Genomic DNA, 21,364 nt, shown 5'->3' with positions numbered 1-21,364 from the left:
TTTACAGTAAACCCACTATGTCGGAAAAGTTGGGGCTGGTCGATCTATGGTCAGTACACGCTTCTTCCTACAGGGGGGCGGGTGTGACTCGACTCAACCCGGAACTTTAACAAATTTCAAAAAGTAATTGATTATTTAAAGACATTTCTCCGCCTAGGGGAGCCTTCTCCAAGATTGCGCAAATTCAAAATATAAATCTCACGGATTATTGTCGTCCTTTCTAGGGAGGGATTGCAAATGCTTACATTCTCGAACTCTGGGCTTTCGCGAGGACACTAACTTCTATTTTCAGAAAGGTAAGAACTAAATAAATGTTCAACTCAAATATAGATTTTCTTTTGATTGTTCTCTAAACTTTGCGAACGAGAAGGAACAAATATGTTTAGTATTCCTGGTACGAATAGCTCCGGGGGCCCAGTACAGCATTATCCGTGTCTACAGCGAGCTAGAATAAACGGGTTGACATTATCAATATAACGTTAATCAGTCACCCTAATTTTTATGGGTGATCCTAGGAAATCAAATCTATCTACATAATGAGTAGTTTAATTCATGGTGGGTATTTTGGAAGTAGTTTTCATTGTATGCCAGCATCTGCTGTGAAATGGCTAATGCAGAGAAATTGGTATATTATCTTACCAAACATTTCACAAAAATGGAATGTTAAATAATTTCTCTGCATTAGCCATTTCACAGCAGATGCTGGCATACAATGAAACTACTTCCAAAATACCCACCATGAATTCAACTACTCATTATGTAGATAGATTTGATTTCCTAGGATCACTCATAAAACCCACTGCCTGTCCCATTAGGGTGGGGAGGAGGAGGGCCTTCTTGAAATTCCAACCCTGACAGACCTCCACCTACAACTGCCACCACACACACACTTTGAAGTCGGTTGTCATCGGCACCGCCAGTTGAATTTTAAAAATGTATTTAACTAGGCAAGTCAATTATGAACAAATTCTTATTTACAACGACGGCCTACCCCGGCCAAACCCTGACGACGCTGGGCCAATTGTGCGCCACCCTATGGGACTCCCAGTCACGTCCGGATGTGATACAGCCTGGATTCAAACCAGGGACCTCGGTGACACCTCTAGCACTGAGATACAGTGCCTTAGACCGCTGCGCCACTCTGGAGCTTGACTCTTTCAATATGCATTTTAAATGAGTCACGCCAGGAAATGACTGGCTCTTGACCCATGGATCAATTTTCACTAGTGTTTAGACAACTGCCATTTGCCCAGCACCCAGAATGTAAAGTCTCAGGCAGTAATAGCCCTTCTCAACTGGTGGTGCAGATGTCAACAGACTTCAAAGTGTGTGTGTGTGTGTGGTGGCAGTTGTAGGTGGAGGTCTGTCAGGGTTGGAATTCCAAGAAGCTAAAGGCCCGCCCCTCCCCACCCTAATGGGACCGGCGGAGGGTCAAGGGGCATGACACAGTTAGTTCTGCAGGCTAACCGAAGGGATACCCGAAAGTACACATTAATGCATAGCCCTATATGGTCATGGGCGCTATTACGATGTGCTTCACTATAATAATCACTAACACTGTTACAGTGAACAGCAGTAATACACGACATGGCCAAAAGTATGTGGACACCTGCTCGTCGGACATCTCATTCCTAAATCATGGGCGTTAATACGGAGTTGGTCCCCCCTCTTCTGCTGTAATAGCCTCCATTCTTCTGGGAAGGCTTTCCACTAGATGTTGGAACATTGCTGCGGGGACTTGCTTCCATTCAGCCACAAGAGCATTAGTGAGGTCGGCACTGATGTTGGGTGATTAGGCCTGGCTCACGGTCTGTGTTCTAATTTATCCCAAAGGTGCTCGATGTTCTGCCTGCGGCTATGGAATCCTGACCTGTTCACCGGACGTGCTACCTGTCCCAGATCTATTATTTGACCATGCTGGTCATTTATGAACATTTGAACATCTTGGCCATGTTTTGTTATCTCCACCTGGCACAGCCAGAAGAGGACTGGCCACCCCTCATAGCCTGGTTCCTCTAGGTTTCTTCATAGGTTTTGGCCTTTCTAGGGAGTTTTTCCTAGCCAACGTGCTTCAACACCTGCATTGCTTGCTGTTTGGGGTTTTAGGGTGGGTTTCTGAACAGCACTTTGAGATATCAGCTGATGTACGAAGGGCTGTATAAATAAATTTGATTCGATGAGGTTGAGGTCACACATTCTCTCTCTCTGTCTGTCTCTATCCTCTGTCTCTTGCAGTAGCAGCAGTTTATTGGTCGCGTACACAGTTTAGCAACTTCAGCAGGTGTTATAGCGGGTGTGAAATGTTTGTTACAGCCACTTAGTCTCAAGCCCAATGCATGCTGGGACAGGCAGGGGAGAGATCCTTGGAAACCCAAACACCTCCTTCCCTGCCAGCCTGTCATGTAGCCTATACCAGGGTTTCCCAAACTCTCATGCCTCCCCCCCGGGTGCACAATTTGGTTTTTGCCCTAGCACCACATAGCAGAGTCAAATAACCAACTCCTCTTCAAGCTTTGATTATTTGAATCTGCTGTGTAGTGCTAGAGAAAAAAAGCAAATGTGCACCCAGGGGGGCCCCAGGACCGAGTTTGGGAAACACTGGCCTACACTATCGACACCTCACCCTATCCTTGTATGGATAGGCTACTAGGCTACTGCATAGGAATGTTATGGGTCAAGAGATCATTGTCTCTCACAAGGCATCAAGAGTATTAGTATATGAAGTGAGTGAGAAAAGTTTCAGGTTAGTTTCCATCAAAGCCAAAACACTGGTGGTGATCATTGTAAGTAGGTTATTTCCATTTCCCGCGGATGGGAGACACACACACACATTTTCCTTTTCATCAGGTGAAGCATGTGCAAAATTGTTTAACAAACTTTAGTGTTTCCATATGTGCTGGAGAGCATGAAAAGAGTTTGCCTGTCTCCTTTCCTCTGGGACTCCTCTGGATGCATGTCTGTCTGTCTGGCCTTCAATTGTGTGTAGTCCTATACACAGAAAGGGCCATGTTCCCTGTACACACTGAAGAAAATACAGACATACTACTTGTCAAAGAGGAAGATAAAGTTTCATTTGGAAAATGGAAGCTCTCATGACTCGAGGACCATGCTGATCTGATCTGGTCAGAAACCTACAGAAACCCCTATTTTACTGTGTGAATTCTTTGATAGTAAAATGTTATTATGTCTCAGTCTTAGGAGGACACCTATAAACACACTTCAAGATGCCGCAACAGAAGGATATCGTGAAAATTGCCATCCAGATGCCAGGGGCATACCCTCAGCTCATTCAACTGGACCAGGTAAGCATTAGCACACAGGAGAGGAGCCTGAGTCAGAGAGTTGAAGGAGAAAAAAAACCTACTGAACTATCAAATCCTGAGTGGAAAGTTACAGTAGAAATCAGCACTGCAGCCTGTGGGTTGTATTAGAGCTGTGGTTTATGTAGCAAGACAGAGATGGGCGGGCTAATGATGTGGTTTATGAAGGGGTAGTGCACCTCAGCATGGATGCAGCGTGTTCAGAGTTGTGAAGCAGCTGCTGCCATAGAAACATGCCACCCTATCAATAGAGAAGTTATCATAGTAAAGTAGGGTGCTAATGTAATGGTTGTTTATGATGTCAAACTGTTAATAGACCAGGGCCTTAGCTGAGTAAAAGGTGTTCGCTAGATACGAGTGCCTGTGAAGTTGATGTCATGCAGTACGTTGTCGGAGCTCTGGTAAGATCATTACACGCTCTGTAAAGAACATGGCGGTTTTGGCACAAAGTATTTTCAAATGTAGAATGTTAATTTGAGCCAGTTTGCTACAGCAGTAAAATAATCCTGCAGCAACAGGACATGTTCACTATTATGTGGATAATAATTCATGTCCATTTATGTAGGGGTTGATATATTTATGTTGGGGTTGATATATTTATGTAGGGGTTGATATATTTATGTAGGGGTTGATATATTTATGTTGGGGTTGATATATTTATGTAGGGGTTGATATATTTATGTAGGGGTTGATATATTTATGTAGGGGTTGATATATTTATGTTGGGGTTGATATATTTATGTTGGGGTTGATATATTTATGTAGGGGTTGATATATTTATGTAGGGGTTGATATATTTATGTAGGGGTTGATATATTTATGTAGGGGTTGATATATTTATGTAGGGGTTGATATATTTATGTTGGGGTTGATATATTTATGTAGGGGTTGATATATTTATGTTGGGGTTGATATATTTATGTTGGGGTTGATATATTTATGTAGGGGTTGATATATTTATGTAGGGGTTGATATATTTATGTTGGGGTTGATATATTTATGTAGGGGTTGATATATTTATGTAGGGGTTGATATATTTATGTTGGGGTTGATATATTTATGTAGGGGTTGATATATTTATGTTGGGGTTGATATATTTATGTTGGGGTTGATATATTTATGTTGGGGTTGATATATTTATGTTGGGGTTGATATATTTATGTAGGGGTTGATATATTTATGTAGGGGTTGATATATTTATGTTGGGTTGATATATTTATGTTGGGGTTGATATATTTATGTTGGGGTTGATATATTTATGTTGGGGTTGATATATTTATGTTGGGGTTGATATATTTATGTAGGGGTTGATATATTTATGTAGGGGTTGATATATTTATGTAGGGGTTGATATATTTATGTAGGGGTTGATATATTTATGTTGGGGTTGATATATTTATGTAGGGGTTGATATATTTATGTAGGGGTTGATATATTTATGTAGGGGTTGATATATTTATGTAGGGGTTGATATATTTATGTAGGGGTTGATATATTTATGTAGGGGTTGATATATTTATGTAGGGGTTGATCCATTTTAGCAGGGGTTGATCCATTTTAGCAGGGGTTGATCCATTTTAGCAGGGGTTGATCCATTTTGTTTTGATACATTTTTTGTTAGAGCACATCAAGTCAACGTTTAAAGTTACTCAAAATACACTACACGTTTGCAATTTTCAGCAATAAATAATACTGAGCGATTTAGTGCTGTTTTCAATTTAGTGTTTTTTTTTAACATGCACTAAGCATTATTAGTTTTTTATTTTTTATCAGGATCCCCATTAGCTTTTGCGAAAGCAGCAGTCCACACAAAACATGAAACATTACCATAATGAAGAACATTAATAGACAAGAAAAGCTTGAGGACAGAACTACAAGCATTTAAAAACGTCACACACAGCCTACATATCAATACAAGCACACAAAATATCTAGGTCGAATAGGGGAGAGATGTGCTGTGAGGTGTTGTTTTTTGAAACCAGCTTTGCTGTTGATTTGAGCAATATGAGATGGAAGGGAGTTCCATAATAATGGATCTATTTAATACTATATGCTTTCTTGAATTTGTTCTGGATTTGGGGACTGTGAAAAGACCCCTGGTGGCATGTCTGGTGGGCTAAATGTGTGTGTCAGAGCTGTGTGTAAGTTGATTATGCAAACCATTTGGAATTTTCAACACATTAATGTAAGAAGTGACGCAGTCAGTCTCCTCAACTCTTAGCCAAGAGAGACTGGCATGCATAGTATTTATATCAGCCCTCTGATTTCAATGAAGAGCAAGATGTGCTGCTCTGTTCTGGGCCAGATGCCGGGTCTTTCTTTGAAGAACTTGACCACATGACTGGACAATAATCAAGGAAAGAACCTACAGGCTGTACGGAAAAAAACCTTGGTAAACCGAGAGTTGTCTGTTCTTTCGACCAATCGATTGTTTAAATGTGTATTTTTCCACAGACAGACACATCCTATGTATTTTAATCAAATCCACACAGTTGAAGTCAGACGTTTACATACACCTTAACCAAATACATTTAAACTCAGTTTTTCACAATTCCTGACATTTAATCTTAGTAAAAATGCCTTGTCTTAGGTCAGTTAGGATCACCACTTTATTTCAGCTTTTATTTCTTTCATCACATTCCCAGCGGGTCAGAAGTTTACATACGCTCAATTAGTATTTGGTAGCGTTGCCTTTATATTCTTTAACTTGGGTCAGATGTTTCTGGTAGCCTTCCACAAGCTTCCCACAATATGTTGGGTGAATTTTGGCCCATTCCTCCTGACAGAGCTGGTTTAACGGAGTCAGGTTTGTAGGCCTCCTTACTTGCACATGCTTTTTCAGTTCTGCCCACACATTTTCTATGGGATTGAGATCAGGGCTTTGTGATGGCCACTCCAATACCTTGACGTTGTTGTCCTTAAGCCATTTTGCCACAACTTTGGAAGTATGCTTGCGGTCATTGTCCATTTGGAAGACCCATTTGCGACCAAGCTTTAACTTCCTGACTGATTTCTTGATGTTGCTTCAATATATCCACATCATTTTCCTCCCTCATGATGCCATCTATTTTGTGAAGTGCACCAGTCGCTCCTGCAGCAAAGCACCCCCACAATATGATGCTGCCACCCCCGTGCTTCACGGTTGGGATGGTGTTCTTCGGATTGCAAGTCTCCCCGTTTTTCTTCCAAAGATAACAATGGTCATTATGGCCAAAAAGTTACATATTTGTTTCATCAGATCTGAGGACATTTCTCTAAAAAGTACGATCTTTGTCCCCATGTGCAGTTGCAAACCGTAGTCTGGTTTTTTTTATGGCGGTTTTGGAGCAGTGGCTTCTTCCTTCCTTCCTGCCTTTCAGTTTATGTCAATATAGAACTAGTTTTTCTGTGGATATAGATACTTCTCTACCTGTTTCCTCCAATATCTTCACAAGGTCCTTTGCTGTTGTTCTGGGATTGATTTGCACTTTTCGCACCGAAGTACGCTCATCTCTAGGAGACAGAACGCATCTTCTTCCTGAGCGGTATGACGGCTGCGTGGTCCCATGGCATTTATACTTGCGTACTATTGTTTGTACAGATGAACGTGGTACCTTCAGGCATTTGGAAATTGCTCCAAAGGATGAACCAGACTTGTGGCAGCAAAAACACAAAGGCAGCAAAATGGATGCAGAGGACGTGACAAATAAACTCGAAACGGGGGAATGTTTACTGGTTGCTCAGGAGGTAAAGGGGAAGTCAGACTTGTGGAATAAATGTGACTAGTTGTGGAAAATACTGGAGATCAAGAAAAAGAAGGTAAGGAGCAAACACGGCATATTATGCCGTTAGATTACAAGGTAGTTTACCAGGTAGTTTACCAATAAAATGGTTTGACGGTGATGTGGACATACTCTGTATTCATATCCTGAAATAAATAAATGATCTCACTACAATACATTTGAATAGAAAGTTAGCAAAAATAGGTCATCTTTCTACCATGGAAAGGAAAATACCTGTCTACTTGTGGAAAAATCACCCTAATTAATTATTTACTCATATCCCTATTTGCTTATGGTCTTGCCTACACCTACAGACAGATTATTATCGAAGGAATTGTCCGTAGAGCTCCGAGACAGGATTGTGGCGAGGCACAGATTTGGGGAAGGGTATCAAAACATTTCTGCAGCATTGAAGGTCCCCAAGAACACAGTGGTCTCCATCATTCTTAAATTTAAGAAGTTTGGAACCACCAAGATTCTTCCTAGACCTGGCCGCCTGGCCAAACTAAGCAATCGGTTTGACTGACAGAGCTCCAGAGTTCCTATGTGGAGATAGTTGTTCTTCTGGAAGATTCTCCCATCTCTGCAGCATTCCACCAGTCATGCCTTTATGGTAGAGTGGCCAGGCGGAAGCCACTCCTCAGTAAAATGCACATGACAACCCGCTTGGAGTTTGCACAATGGTACCTAAAGAACTCTGACCATAAGAAACAAGATTCTCTGGTCTGATGAAACTAAGATGGCCTGAATGCCTCTTTGACCTGAATGCCAAGCGTCAAGTCTGGAGGAAACCTGTCACCATCCCTACGGTGAAGCATGGTGGCAGCATCATGCTATGGGAATGTTTTTCAGCAACAGGGACTGGGAGTCTAGTCAGGATCGAGGGAAAGATAAACCGATCAAAGTGCAGAGAGTGCTCAGGATCTCAGAGGGGGGCGAAGGTTCACTTTCCAACACGACAACAACCTTAAGCACACAGCCAAATACAAGTGTGGGAAGCTTGTAGCGTTATACCCAAGAAGACTCGTTGCCAAAGGTGCTTCAACAAAGTACTTAGTAAAGCGTGTGAATACTTTTACTTCCCCCATAAGCATTGCTGTCTCATCTATACATGTTATCCTTGTATTGCTACTGCAGTATCATCAAAGGAATTATCTAAGGGAGTCTCAGAAATAGCTAATATAAGAATGTTAGCGAGTTATTGATTTCATTAACCTTATTTCTAAGGCTACATATATTAATAATATGGGCTGTTTTCAGGCCTTTCCTGGGTACTTCTCAGAGATGGACATTAATATGTAAAAGACCAAATAAAGCAAGAGAAAAACATTAAGCAGTCCATAAACTGTTTGTGTAAGTGTGTGTGTTTGCTGTGGGGTTGAAGCTACAAACCCATAGGCTTGGCTCTGTCATCCCTTCCAGGCTGTTGGTAGGGAGGGTGGACAATGTGCCTGTCATAGTGGATAAGTTATTTTCTCTTCTGGCGGACAGCTTCAGGATAGTCCTCGTTGTGGAAGATGTACGTTCCTCTCAAATTCTTGTCTCTTTTCCAGAACGGCTACCTTGTCTTTGAACTTGGCCACTATCGGCCTGGGCCTGTCACCTGGGCCGGCGGAGGGTTTCCCGATCCTGTAGGCGCACAACACCTCAATCTTCCTGTGGTTTGTCTTACATTTCTTAGAGATAATTTCCTTCACTTTATCCTCAGACCCCGTCCAGGTCTCGTGGAGATTTTGCAATTCTGTCCACAATAATGTAGTTCCGCCTTGATCTTCCCTCAAGATAATCTCAGTCATTGTTATCATGGATTGAATGCTGTAACAACACTGAATAAAACAATTAATAAACGTTCCATGATGGTATTGACTGCCCATTACTGCGTATCACTTATTAACCATTTATTTACTATTCACATTGCTTTACTTTAATAAAATATTTGATGACTTTATTTAATTCCAAGTTACTTCTCTATAGAACTGCTGCCCATGCTGTCTATCACTATTTTATTTGTTCTTCAAAGTAGATAAGGCATACTTTTATGACTGCTTAGATCACGTCTTTTCAGGCTTGTGAAGCACCTGCTTTTGATCCCTCTCAGTCTCCGCACAGACAGGACAAGTTTTACGTGGGCCCACAGTGGATTATGGTCATTGTAGTTAATCACCACTTCAGTTTAGCACAGTGTAGAATATTGGCCTGTTGGAAAACTACAACTCCCAACTACATCGCACAGTTCAGCCTTGATCTGATTTATCTCTACAGAAACTGCACATCGAGTTCACAGAAACAAAACCAGAATGAAATAATGTTTGTACCATGTTTTGTGTTGCTACCATGCTCTGTTGTGATTTGTTGGTGTCTTGCGATGTTGTCTTAGGTCTCTTTTTATGTAGTGTTGTCATGATGTTTGTTTTGTCCTATATTTCTTTATATTTTTAATCCCAGCCCCTGTCCCCGCAGGAGGCCTTTTGGCTTTTGGAAGGCCGTCATTGTAAATAAGAATTTGTTCTTAACTGACTTCCCTGTGGTGCGCCCGGGCACATGCACGCTGACCCGGTCGCCAGGTGTACGGTGTTTCCTCCGACACATTGGTGTGGCTGGTTTCCCGGTTAAGCGAGCAGTGTGTCAAAGAGCAGTGCAGCTTGGCGGGGTTGTGTTTCAGAGGACGCACGGCTCTCGACCTTTGCCTCTATCGAGTCCGTACGGGAGTTGCAGCGATGGGACAAGGCTGTAACTACCACTTGAATACAACAAATTGGGAAGAAAAAATGGCACAAAAAAAGTGGTCACCCTTTTTGCTTTGATGACAGCTTTGCACACTCTTAGCATTCTCTTAACCAGCTTCATGAGAAATGCTTTTCTGACAGTTTTGAAGGAGTACCCACAAATGCTGAGCACTTGTTGGCTGCTTTTCCTTCACTCTCCGATCCAACTCATCCCAAACCATCTCAATTGGGTTGCGGTTGGGTGATTGTGGAGGCCAGGTCATTTGATGCAGCATTCCGTCACTCTCCTCCTTGGTCAAATAGCCCTTACACAGCCTGGAGGTGTGTTTTGGGTCATTGTCCTGTTGGAAAAACAAATGATAGTCCCACTAAGCGCACACCATATGGGATGGCGTATCACTGTGGTAGCCAGGCTGGTGAAGTGTCATGATTCTTAATAAATCACGACAGTGTCACCAGCAAAGCACCCCCACACCATCACACCTCTTCCTCCAAGCTTCACGGTGGGAACCACACATGCGGAGATCATCCGTTCACTTACGCTGTGTCTCAGAGACACAGCGGTTGGAACCAATAAGCTCATATTTGGACCAAAGTACAGATTTCCACCAGTCTTATGTCCATTGCTCGTGTTTCTTGGCCCAATCAAGTCTCTTCTTATTATTGGTGTCCTTTTAGTAGTGGTTTCTTTGTAGCAATTCAGGCCAGATTCACGCAGTCTCCTCTGAACAATTGATGCTGAGATGTGTCTGTTACTTGAACTCGCATTTATTTGGGCTTCAATTTCTGAGGCTGGTAACTCTTAATGAACTTATCCTCTGTTAACCTCTGCAGCAGAGGTAACTTTGGGTCTTCCTTTCCTATGACGGTCGTTTTGTGAGCTGGTTTCATTATAGCGCTTGATGGTTTTTGGGACTGCACTTGAAGAAATATTCAAAGTTCTTATAATTTTCCAGATTGACTGACCTTCATGCCTTAAAGTAATAATGGACTGCCATTTCTCCTTGCTTATTTGAGCTGTTCTTGCCATAATATGGACTTGGTCTCTTACTAAATAGCGCTATCTTCTGTATCCCACCCCTACCTTGTCACAACACAACTGATTGGTACAAAGGCATTAAGAAAGAAAGAAATTCCACAAATGAACCTTTAACAATGCACACCTGTTAATTGAAATGCAGGGTGGCCTAGTGGTTAGAGCGTTGGACTAGTAACCGGAAGGCCGTCATTGAAACTAAGAATTTGTTCTTAATTGACTTGCCTAGTTAAATAAAGATACAATTTTTTTAAATCCAGGTGACTAGCTCATGAAGCTGGTTGAGAGAATGCAAAGGCGTCATCAAGGCAACTGAAGAATCTCAAATATTTAAGTAGTTGGATTTGTTTAACTGTTTTTTTTTTATTACTAAATGATTCCATATGTACTATTTCATAGTTTTGATGTCTTCACTATTATTCTACAATGTAGAAAATAGTACAAATAAAGGAAAACCCTTGAATGAGTAGGTGTGTCCAAACTTTTGACTGGTACTGTTCTTAACACTTGATATTAAGATGTTTAGTACTTCAACAGTACCACCGAATGTTCTTGGAGTTAGAGAGTGACCCTTAACTTTGTAATGTAATGTCCAGGATTTGTGAACAGGCTGGTTCTGTAGACACTTCATGGGAGAAAATAACTAACCGCAAGCCCCTCAATCACTCCTATTGGACTACCAGACCTCACCAAAAACCTCTGATTGGTTGACCCCCTACAGATCACTAATTACAGAGCAGCGATAGGTCTACCACAGTACACCAAAACATTTGATTGGTTGACCACCATGTATACCACAAATTACAGGGCAATTGATGTGTAGTCTTTGGAGTAGTTTGCCTCTTATTTATTCAATGCACTGAATTTCCATGCTGCCTCAAATACATTCGTCAGCCGCATAGAGGAAGTAGGCAGGATCAGCAGGCTCGGGTCATGGGACTGGTGTACTATAGTTCCACCGTGGTTTACAAAATGAAGGCATGATATCTAAATCACTTCCTACTTCCTGCTGCTCATTGATCACACCTGTGCTTGTCTTCTGACAGAAAAAGCCCCTTTCTGCCGTAATTAAGGAGGTTTGTGACGGGTAAGTGTGTTCATGTTTAAAAAGCGCTTTCTATTTGGTCTAATGCTGTTCTTGTGGAGTTCAAGTAACTACTTTGTCCTATTGGAGTAGTTACAGTGGCTAAGATGACTGTGTTTTAAGGTGGAATCTTCCGGGCCCTGATAACTACGCCCTCCAGTATGCCGACGGTGTTCAGATCTACATCACTGAATCTGTGAGTTGATTGATCTTTCTTTACTGTGATCACGGAGGCTGTCTGTGAACAAACCGGTCTCTCTGGCTGTTCAGTGTGTAGCTTCTGTACTATAACTTGATAGTAGAAGATGTCACTGTCATGCCAGTGATGTCTGAAATGTCATCAATGCCAGTGACCTGGGTGTGGGTGGCTGTTGGAGCTAAACTATGCTGGTGACCTTTGGAGAGGTCAAACACACCCCTCGACCAGGGGCAATGCAGGTAATTTCCAAGGGCCTAAAGTAAAATGCCTGCCATAACAATGTGCACATAGGAGAGATATGCGCAAACATGACAGATATGGAAAACCTGCAACTCCATATTTGGAAGCGCTTAGGTCACCTGACTTTTGTCAGGGATTTGATGACAAGAGAAATACAAAAAGTTGTCACGTGTGGAAAGTTATTTGTATAAAACAGTTTTGTACCCATAGAAAGCAGTTTCTATAAATGATAGTATGGTAACCATATGTGTATCCATAGTACGTCCAACGTAAATAATCGAAGCCCTAGAGGACTCTATATTTGCAACACTATTGCGGTGTACTTCCGTTAATCACCCAACTAGTTGAATTAGCTGGCCAGTATGATAGCACCACTAAATGTGAAGGATATGTCATACATTGTAAGGGATTATAATCCATCCGCTGTCTTATGTTGCACAGACGATGAGCATTATGGAGACATAAGTACTCCTGATGCCTCTATCCGTTTCCCCAGGAGAGGCATGCAAAAGGTAGAGGTGAGGTGTAGGATATGGGCTCAGACTTTGTAATGGTATTGCTTCTGTCACTCTCCTCGCCTCAGTCTGGGCTTGATCCAGGGACCCTCTGCACACATCGACAACAGTCACCCTCAAAGCATCGGCTCCACAAAAGCCACGGCCGTGCAGAGCAAGGGAAACGACAACTACAACTCGCTTTCCACGCGTGATAACTTTTAGTCTTTATGGCAGTCGTTTAACTTGAGGCCCTTGGAAATGACCTGCGTATTTTCAGTTATAAAAATATCAGAATGCAATTTATCGATTTACAAATACTAATCAAAAGGTGTTTGTTTGTGGATTAGTGATTTACATTTGTGGATTGGTACTTATTTGTACAGAACATGATACACAAATACAAAATGCATGCTGTGAGTTCACAATACACTTGGCATGATATTGATCCCAAAGCTCAATTCAAACAAAATGTGTTTTTTACGCACGTGAACCAGTGTGTACACACTGGAATAAGAACGCACAGGAGTTCATGAGAGAACAGATGGGCTGCACGCGTCAATGGCGTCATAGCGTGTCAAATTATAAAGCAAGTCTATTTTTGCGTTTGTGGGTGTCTGTGGAGAGATGTTGAGCTATTCATCTGAAACTAAATCAACTCCATTTCTCTCTCGTTCTTTTTTTTTCTCTCCCTTTTTTCTCCTCTCTCTCTCTCTCTCTCTCCTATCTCTCGCTCGCCCTCTCTCACTTTATAATTATGTCCCTTAGTACAGTTTGAAAACAGTAATCAGTCTAAGCCATTTCTAAGTCGGTCTTTATTGCCTGTATGACTGTGTGTCGTTGTCTTCTAGAACCGTCTGGACATAAAGAATGGCTGCATTCTCCGTCTGACCAAGGCACCGGTGAGTCTGCAAACAAGAGCCTGACAGAGATAATCCCCTCATGGCTGTGTGTGTCTGCACGCTCTGTAGGCCTATTACAATTGCATTATCAGTGTAACTACTTCGTCCATCCTTTTGTCTGGGGTTTTATGGTGTGCGTGTTGTAGGGCCGTTGTGCCGAGGACCTCTACAAGGGCATCCAGAGCTCCGACTCAGACGTGCGCTGTGATTCGCTGAAGCAGCTGGCCTGCGTGTCTACTGATGTCACGTTTGCTCAGGAGTTTATCAGCCGTAATGGCCACTCTCTGCTGGTGAAGATCGTAGAGGACGCTCACGAGTCAGTTCCCTTCTCGATGTCTCTCTATACATGTCAATGCGTCTCAATGTGTCTTTGTCTAAGTTTGTCTTATTTTCCCCAATAACATATATCACTACAATCCTTCACTCTCTCTCCAACTAACCTTCTATAGTGGATGGGGGGGGAAGTGCATATATTTGCTGTGCTTTGATAGTTGCTGGTGAAGAGATGAGGTGATTTCCTCACATGTGGGAACACATTCCTGGGTGAAGTATGGGCTGAGTCTGGCCTTTTCCTCACACTGTTAGCATAGTTACTATGGAGGAATTCAAGGAAGCTGTAATTGGTTTCTTTAGTTGCATTATGTGAGTCAAAAAAGGACATCAAGTTGGTATGGAGAATTGGCTCTGAAGAATATTCAGCTTTGTGTTGCATAGCTAGTGATGGGGTTAAGATGTTTATCAGAGACCCAATGGGATGCCATGGATATGAGCCTGATGTCATGCTTTTGACGATGTACCATCATGCCTTGTTTAGAAAACACACTTTCCCACGAATCAATTATACCACTTGAATCCCAGTGAAGGCATGAAACACATTCTGTTAATCTTTTTATTTAACTAGGGAATTCGGTTAAGAACAAATTCTTATTTACAATGACGGCCTACCTTCGTACCAAACATGGGGGGAAAGGTATCAGCCTGGGACGGTTTAGTCTGGTTTAGTCTTCTTATCTGTACCTGGAACCCAATCAGTATAAATGCTCAGTGTTGTCTATGGCTTTCTATGTCAAGGTTGTATTCAATGATGTTCTAATGTTCTGGTCTAAGAGTTTTTGTGTGTGTGTGTCTGTTCTGTGTTTTGTTTGTAAGGGCCCCTCTGATCATGGCCCACACACTGACAGGCTTCATGGAGCTGATGGATCATGGGATTGTATCATGGGAGAACGTCTCTGCTGTCTTCATCAAGAAGGTAGGTTCCTCAACTAGTGGCGCCTATAGACGAAGTGGAGGACTAATATATATACATATATATACATACAGTGCCTTGCGAAAGTATTCGGCCCCCTTGAACTTTGCGACCTTTTGCCACATTTCAGGTATCAAACATAAAGATATAAAACTGTATTTTTTTGTGAAGAATCAACAACAAGTGGGACACAATCTTGAAGTGGATAATTATTGGATATTTCAAACTTTTTTAACAAATCAAAAACTGAAAAATTGGGCGTGCAAAATTATTCAGCCCCTTTACTTTCAGTGCAGCAAACTCTCTCCAGAAGTTCAGTGAGGATCTCTGAATGATCCAATGTTGACCTAAATGACTAATGATGATAAATACAATCCACCTGTGTGTAATCAAGTCTCCGTATAAATGCACCTGCACTGTGATAGTCTCAGAGGTCCGTTAAAAGCGCAGAGAGCATCATGAAGAACAAGGAACACACCAGGCAGGTCCGAGATACTGTTGTGAAGAAGTTTAAAGCCGGATTTTGATACAAAAAGATTTCCCAAGCTTTAAACATCCCAAGGATCACTGTGCAAGCGATAATATTGAAATGGAAGGAGTATCAGACCACTGCAAATCTACCGAGACCTGGCCGTCCCTCTAAACTTTCAGCTCATACAAGGAGAAGACTGATCAGAGATGCAGCCAAGAGGCCCATGATCACTCTGGATGAACTGCAGAGATCTACAGCTGAGGTGGGAGACTCTGTCCATAGGACAACAATCAGTCGTATATTGCACAAATCTGGCCTTTATGGAAGAGTGGCAAGAAGAAAGCCATTTCTTAAAGATACGAATTAAAAAGTGTTGTTTAAAGTTTGCCACAAGCCACCTGGGAGACACACCAAACATGTGGAAGAAGGTGCTCTGGTCAGATGAAACCAAAATTGAACTTTTTGGCAAGAATGCAAAACGTTATGTTTGGCGTAAAAGCAACACAGCCCATCACCCTGAACACACCATCCCCACTGTCAAACATGGTGGCAGCATCATGGTTTGGGCCTGCTTTTCTTCAGCAGGGACAGGGAAGATGGTTAAAATTGATGGCAAGATGGATGGAGCCAAATACAGGACCATTCTGGAAGAACCTGATGGAGTCCTGAGACTGGGACGGAGATTTGTCTTCCAACAAGACAATGATCCAAAACATAAAGCAAAATATACAATGGAATGGTTCAAAAATAAACATATCCAGGTGTTAGAATGGCCAAGTCAAAGTCCAGACCTGAATCCAATTGAGAATCTGTGGAAAGAACTGAAAACTGCTGTTCACAAATGCTCTCCATCCAACCTCACTGAGCTTGAGCTGTTTTGCAAGGAGGAATGGGAAAAAATTTCAGTCTCTCGATGTGCAAAACTGATAGAGACATACCCCAAGCGACTTACAGCTGTAATCGCAGCAAAAGGTGGCGCTACAAAGTATTAACTTAAGGGGGCTGAATAATTTTGCACGCCCAATTTTTCAGTTTTTGATTTGTTAAAAAAGTTTGAAATATCCAATAAATGTCGTTCCACTTCATGATTGTGTCCCACTTGTTGTTGATTCTTCACAAAAAATACAGTTTTATATCTTTATGTTTGAAGCCTGAAATGTGGCAAAAGGTCGCAAAGTTCAAGGGGGCCGAATACTTTCGCAAGGCACTGTACATGCAGACATGCAGTGGGGCAAAAAAGTATTTAGTCAGCCACCAATTGTGCAAGTTCTCCCTTTTAAAAAGATGAGAGGCCTGTAATGTTAATCATAGGTACACTTCAACTATGACAGACAAAATTAGGATTTAAAAAATCCAGAAAATCACATTGTAGGATTTTTAATGAATTTATTTGCAAATTATGGTGGAAAATAAGTATTTGGTCACCTACAAACAAGCAAGATTTCTGGCTCTCAAAGACCTGTAACTTCTTCTTTGAGTCTCCTCTGTCCTCCACTCGTTACCTGTATTAATGGCACCTGTTTGAACTTGTTATCAGTATAAAAGACACCTGTCCACAACCTCAAACAGTCACACTCCAAACTCCACTATGGCCAAGACCAAAGAGCTGTCAAAGTACACCAGCAACAAAATTGTAGACCTGCACCAGGCTGGGAAGACTGAATCTGCAATAGGTAAGCAGCTTGGTTTGAAGAAATCAACTGTGGGAGCAATTATTAGGAAATGGAAGACATACAAGACCACTGATAATCTCCCTCGGGGCTCCACGCAAGATCTCACCCCGTGGGGCCAAAATGATCACAAGAACGGTGAGCAAAAATCCCAGAACCACACGGGGGGGACCTAGTGAATGACCTGCAGAGAGCTGGGACCAAAGTAACAAAGCCTACCATCAGTAACGCACTACGCCGCCAGGGACTCAAATCCTGCAGTGCCAGACGTGTCCCCCTGCTTAAGCCAGTACATGTCTAGGCCCGTCTGAAGTTTGCTAGAGAGCATTTGGATGATCCAGAAGAAGATTGGGAGAAAGTCATATGGTCAGATGAAACCAAAATATAACTTTTTGGTAAACTCAACTCGTCGTGTTTGGAGGACAAAGAATGCTGAGTTGCATCCAAAGAACACCATACCTACTGTGAAGCATGGGGGTGGAAACATCATGCTTTGGGGCTGTTTTTCTGCAAAGGGACCAGGACGACTGATCCATGTAAAGGAAAGAATGAATGGGGCCATGTATCTTGAGATTTTGAGTGAAAACCTCCTTCCATCAGCAAGGGCATTGAAGATTAAACGTGGCTGGGTCTTTCAGCATGACAATGATCCCAAACACACTGCCCGGGCAATGTAGGATTGGCTTCGTAAGAAACATTTCAAGGTCCTGGAGTGGCCTAGCCAGTCTCCAGATCAACCCCATAGAAAATCTTTAGAGGGAGTTGAAAGTCTGTGTTGCCCAGCAACAGCCCCAAAACATCACTGCTCTAGAGGATATCTGCATGGAGGAATGGGCCAAAATGCCAGCAACAGTGTGTGAAAACCTTGTGAAGACTTACAGAAAACGTTTGACCTCTGTCATTGCCAACAAAGGGTATATAAAAGTATTGAGAAACTTTTGTTATTGACCAAATACTTATTTTCCACCAGAATTTGCAAATAAATTAATTAAAAATCCTACAATGTGATTTTCTGGATTTTGTTTTCTCATTTTGTCTGTCATAGTTGAAGTGTACCTATGATGAAAATTACAGGCCTCATCTTTTTAAGTGGGAGAACTTGCACAATTGGTGGTTGACTAAATACTTTTTTGCCCCACTGTATGTGTGTGTATGTGTAAGGAATTAGACAATACATTTAGGTTCGGTTTCCAATACATAGATTAAGCCCAGTACTGGACTAAAAGGGTCTTTCAGATATAATCATCTGAGAGTGATATTTAAAGCCAGGACTAGACTTAATCTGTGTCTGGACAACTGGACCCATAATATTCATGTGTGCAATCTTTGACCATGAAGAAATGTCTGTAGGAGCTCTGGTGACCACTAGTCATCATGCATAGTTTCAACCGATTCCATTCCCATGTTATCTCATTTCTTTCCCACGCTACTCCTCCTGTATCTCTCACCCGGTGTCTGACTCATCGTACCTTTCAGATTGCCAGCTTCGTCAATGCCACGGTGCTGGATGCATCCATCCAGCAGGTGTCCCTGGCCATCCTGGAGAGCATGGTGCTGAGCAGCAGCAGCCTCTTCCAGCAGGTCAAGCAGGAAGTCACTCTAGATAGACTGCTCTCACAACTGCAGGTGTAAGTGTGTGTTGTCCATGGGTAGCATGGTGGCAACGAACGACGCGCAGTTCCTCCAATGAATGAGCGTGCTTATACTGTAAATGCTTACAAACATAGAGACCCCATCTCCAAATCATTTTACAGTTAAATCTAACTCTGAAACATGCTATTTTAAGCTTGCCCAGTGACTGAAGTCTACTCATCGTCGAAACAACACTCATACGCCCACCCATACTATCTTTATTCCAGGACAAACCAGCAGATTCAAACCAAAGCCATGGCCCTCCTCATGGCTCTGCTACAGACAGCTGGACATGCAGACAGACAGGTACAACATGGTATCTCTCTCTCTTTTCTTTCCCCATTGCCTGCCCTGGTTTCCAGAGTGAGGTGCAAGTCACTTTAATCCGTTTAACCAGGCTGAGTGAGTCTGTTCAAAACAAAGGGTTTTAGACTGATTTATGTGACCATTATGTCACTGCAGCTGGGTCAAAGACCTGCTGTGTCCCCCCCCCCTGACCTGATTTGTGACCGAGTAGCTTTTACTGCCTCCTTGTGGGGAAAGTAGTGTCACTGCATTTTATAATTACCACTAGTACCGTCAGTTATTAATAATCAGTTAATAACATACACTACTGCTTTTCAGGAGCTGTTTGTCTTCCTAGGGAAGAAAAATCTTCGACAGTATATCTATAAGGTAAAGCCATTTTGAATGTTCCTAGATTGAGGTGCAATGATACCTGACTGTCATTGCTCCCTTTCGAATATCAAATTGGAGGAAATACAATTGTCGTTATAGCAGAATTATTATTATTTTTTGCCTCCTTTCAGTCATTTTATCCGTAGTAAATACCGCTCTGTTTTGAACCTGTTCCTCGTGGTTTGTTGTGACCCACAGAACATCATCCATAGTTCTGCCTCCGTGGGGGATGAAATGGCCCATTACCTGTATGTCCTCCAGTCTGTCACTTTGAACCACCTGGAGTCTCGCATGAGGATGCCCCTGGACTCCTACAACCAGGTGAGTTAGATGACCCCCACCAACCACAGCAAACCACTGTCTCTAACCCACTCCAGGAGAGAGGAGTTTAATGAGAAGTGCTGAATCAGTATCCTTGAAATCCACTTAGTTAGTTATTTTTATATATATATATATACATACATACATACATACATACATACATACATACATACATACATACACTCCTTCTCATTACCTCTGTCTCCCTCTACTGTTATCGACCCCATCCTTGTCCTCCTCCAGGACCAGAGGGAGATTCTACATGGCCTGCGGCAGGCGGCCTTTGAGACGGAGAGTGAGAACAGCTTGAGTCATGAGCGACGACGCTCTCTCTGCGCCAAGGAGTTCAAGAAGCTGGGCTTCTCTGTGAGTCTACTCCATGAGATTCCACTTACCACCACCTCATTCGGTCCCACTCACTGGGCCTCTGTGTCTCTTCACTCACCTCGTCTATCACTTACTGTCAACAATAAGCTGTCGCTTTCAACTGAGTCGTATTCTCATCTATACCAACCGTTGCTGGTTGATATAATTGCCCCGCTATCAGACTTTGATTCCACTCTTATCACTTACTATTAATCATTCACAGTTGCTAAACTTGTCCGAGTCTTATTCTTATCTATACCGTTCTTCATTGTCTCCCACCATACACCGTGTGTGTTCTTATCCCTGTTCTGTCCTTTCTCTCTCTCCAGAACAACAGTAACCCAGGTCAGGACTTGCTCCGGGCCCCTCCAGGCCTGCTGGCCCTAGACACCATGGCCCACTTTGCCTCCCGCTACCCCGATGCCTACAGCAGGGTGAAAATAGGGAGGGGAAGAGAAATCAAGGGAACGGAGGGTGTGGGAGGGAGTTAAAGGGACTAACATGGGTCTTTTGTTAGGGTGCAGGTTGGGTAGGTAGGTCATCTTCATGACACTTTCTCTCCCTTCTCTGTTTCTGTCTCTTAGTTTGTTCTGGAGAACAGCAGTAGGGAGGATAAGCACGAGTGTCCATTCGCCCGCAGTAGCATCCAGCTGACTCTCATCCTGTGTGAGATCCTAAGCATCGGAGAGCCCCGTAAGTCAACCTGAGCTAGTACATGTGGTGTTGACGCATATCCCACTGTAGTTATTGGGGTCAAATTTGTCTCCACTTTTGTGGATTGGGGCGATCAGTCCTTGGTTCTAAATATTGGGGAAGATGCCAGAGCTAAGGATGACGTTAAGGAGTTTAAGTATAGCCAATTGGAAGTTGTGGTCTGTATATTTTGTTATTTCATTGAGGATACCATTGACACCACAGGCCTTTTTGGATTGGAGGGTTTGTATTTTGTCCTGTAGTTCATTCAATGTAATTGGAGAATACAGTGGGTTCTGGTAGTCTTTAGTAGTTTTTGTTTTTGCTGTTTGTTCTCTGTTATAAGGCTCAAAAGAATGGAGAAGTGGTTTACCCATACGTCTCTGTTTTGGATAGATAACTATTCGTGTTGTCTGTTTAGTGTCTTCCAATTCTCCCAGAAGTGGTTAGTCTATGGATTCTTCAATTACATTGAGCTGATTTCTGACGTGCTGTTCCATCTTTTTACGTAGTGTATATCTGTA

At 42.4% G+C, this 21,364-nt stretch overlaps 1 protein-coding gene across 2 annotated transcripts in view; it reads left to right on the top strand.

Annotated features, from left to right (window-relative positions):
• Positions 1 to 21,364, top strand: part of elmo3 (engulfment and cell motility 3) — a 33,747-nt gene continuing 12,383 nt past the window's right edge. The window contains exons 1-15 of one of the 2 annotated variants that reach the window (XM_035798181.2): positions 1 to 49; positions 225 to 296; positions 3,193 to 3,302; positions 11,890 to 11,930; positions 12,051 to 12,123; positions 13,712 to 13,762; positions 13,909 to 14,078; positions 14,912 to 15,011; positions 18,627 to 18,778; positions 19,010 to 19,088; positions 19,407 to 19,457; positions 19,659 to 19,781; positions 20,025 to 20,147; positions 20,477 to 20,581; positions 20,732 to 20,840. In XM_035798181.2, coding sequence (XP_035654074.1) covers positions 3,225 to 3,302; positions 11,890 to 11,930; positions 12,051 to 12,123; positions 13,712 to 13,762; positions 13,909 to 14,078; positions 14,912 to 15,011; positions 18,627 to 18,778; positions 19,010 to 19,088; positions 19,407 to 19,457; positions 19,659 to 19,781; positions 20,025 to 20,147; positions 20,477 to 20,581; positions 20,732 to 20,840 — 1,255 coding nt within the window. In that variant the 5' untranslated portion in view covers positions 1 to 49; positions 225 to 296; positions 3,193 to 3,224. Of the gene's footprint in view, positions 124 to 224; positions 297 to 3,192; positions 3,303 to 11,889; positions 11,931 to 12,050; positions 12,124 to 13,711; positions 13,763 to 13,908; positions 14,079 to 14,911; positions 15,012 to 18,626; positions 18,779 to 19,009; positions 19,089 to 19,406; positions 19,458 to 19,658; positions 19,782 to 20,024; positions 20,148 to 20,476; positions 20,582 to 20,731; positions 20,841 to 21,364 lie in introns of both variants that reach the window. The other variant, XM_035798180.2, reaches the window with a different exon arrangement.

This window comes from Oncorhynchus keta, chromosome 22 (assembly GCF_023373465.1).
Source record: "Oncorhynchus keta strain PuntledgeMale-10-30-2019 chromosome 22, Oket_V2, whole genome shotgun sequence".
Lineage (NCBI taxonomy): Eukaryota > Metazoa > Chordata > Actinopteri > Salmoniformes > Salmonidae > Oncorhynchus > Oncorhynchus keta.
Note: the sequence above shows the minus strand (reverse complement) of the source record. Positions and strands in the feature narration are given on the sequence as shown.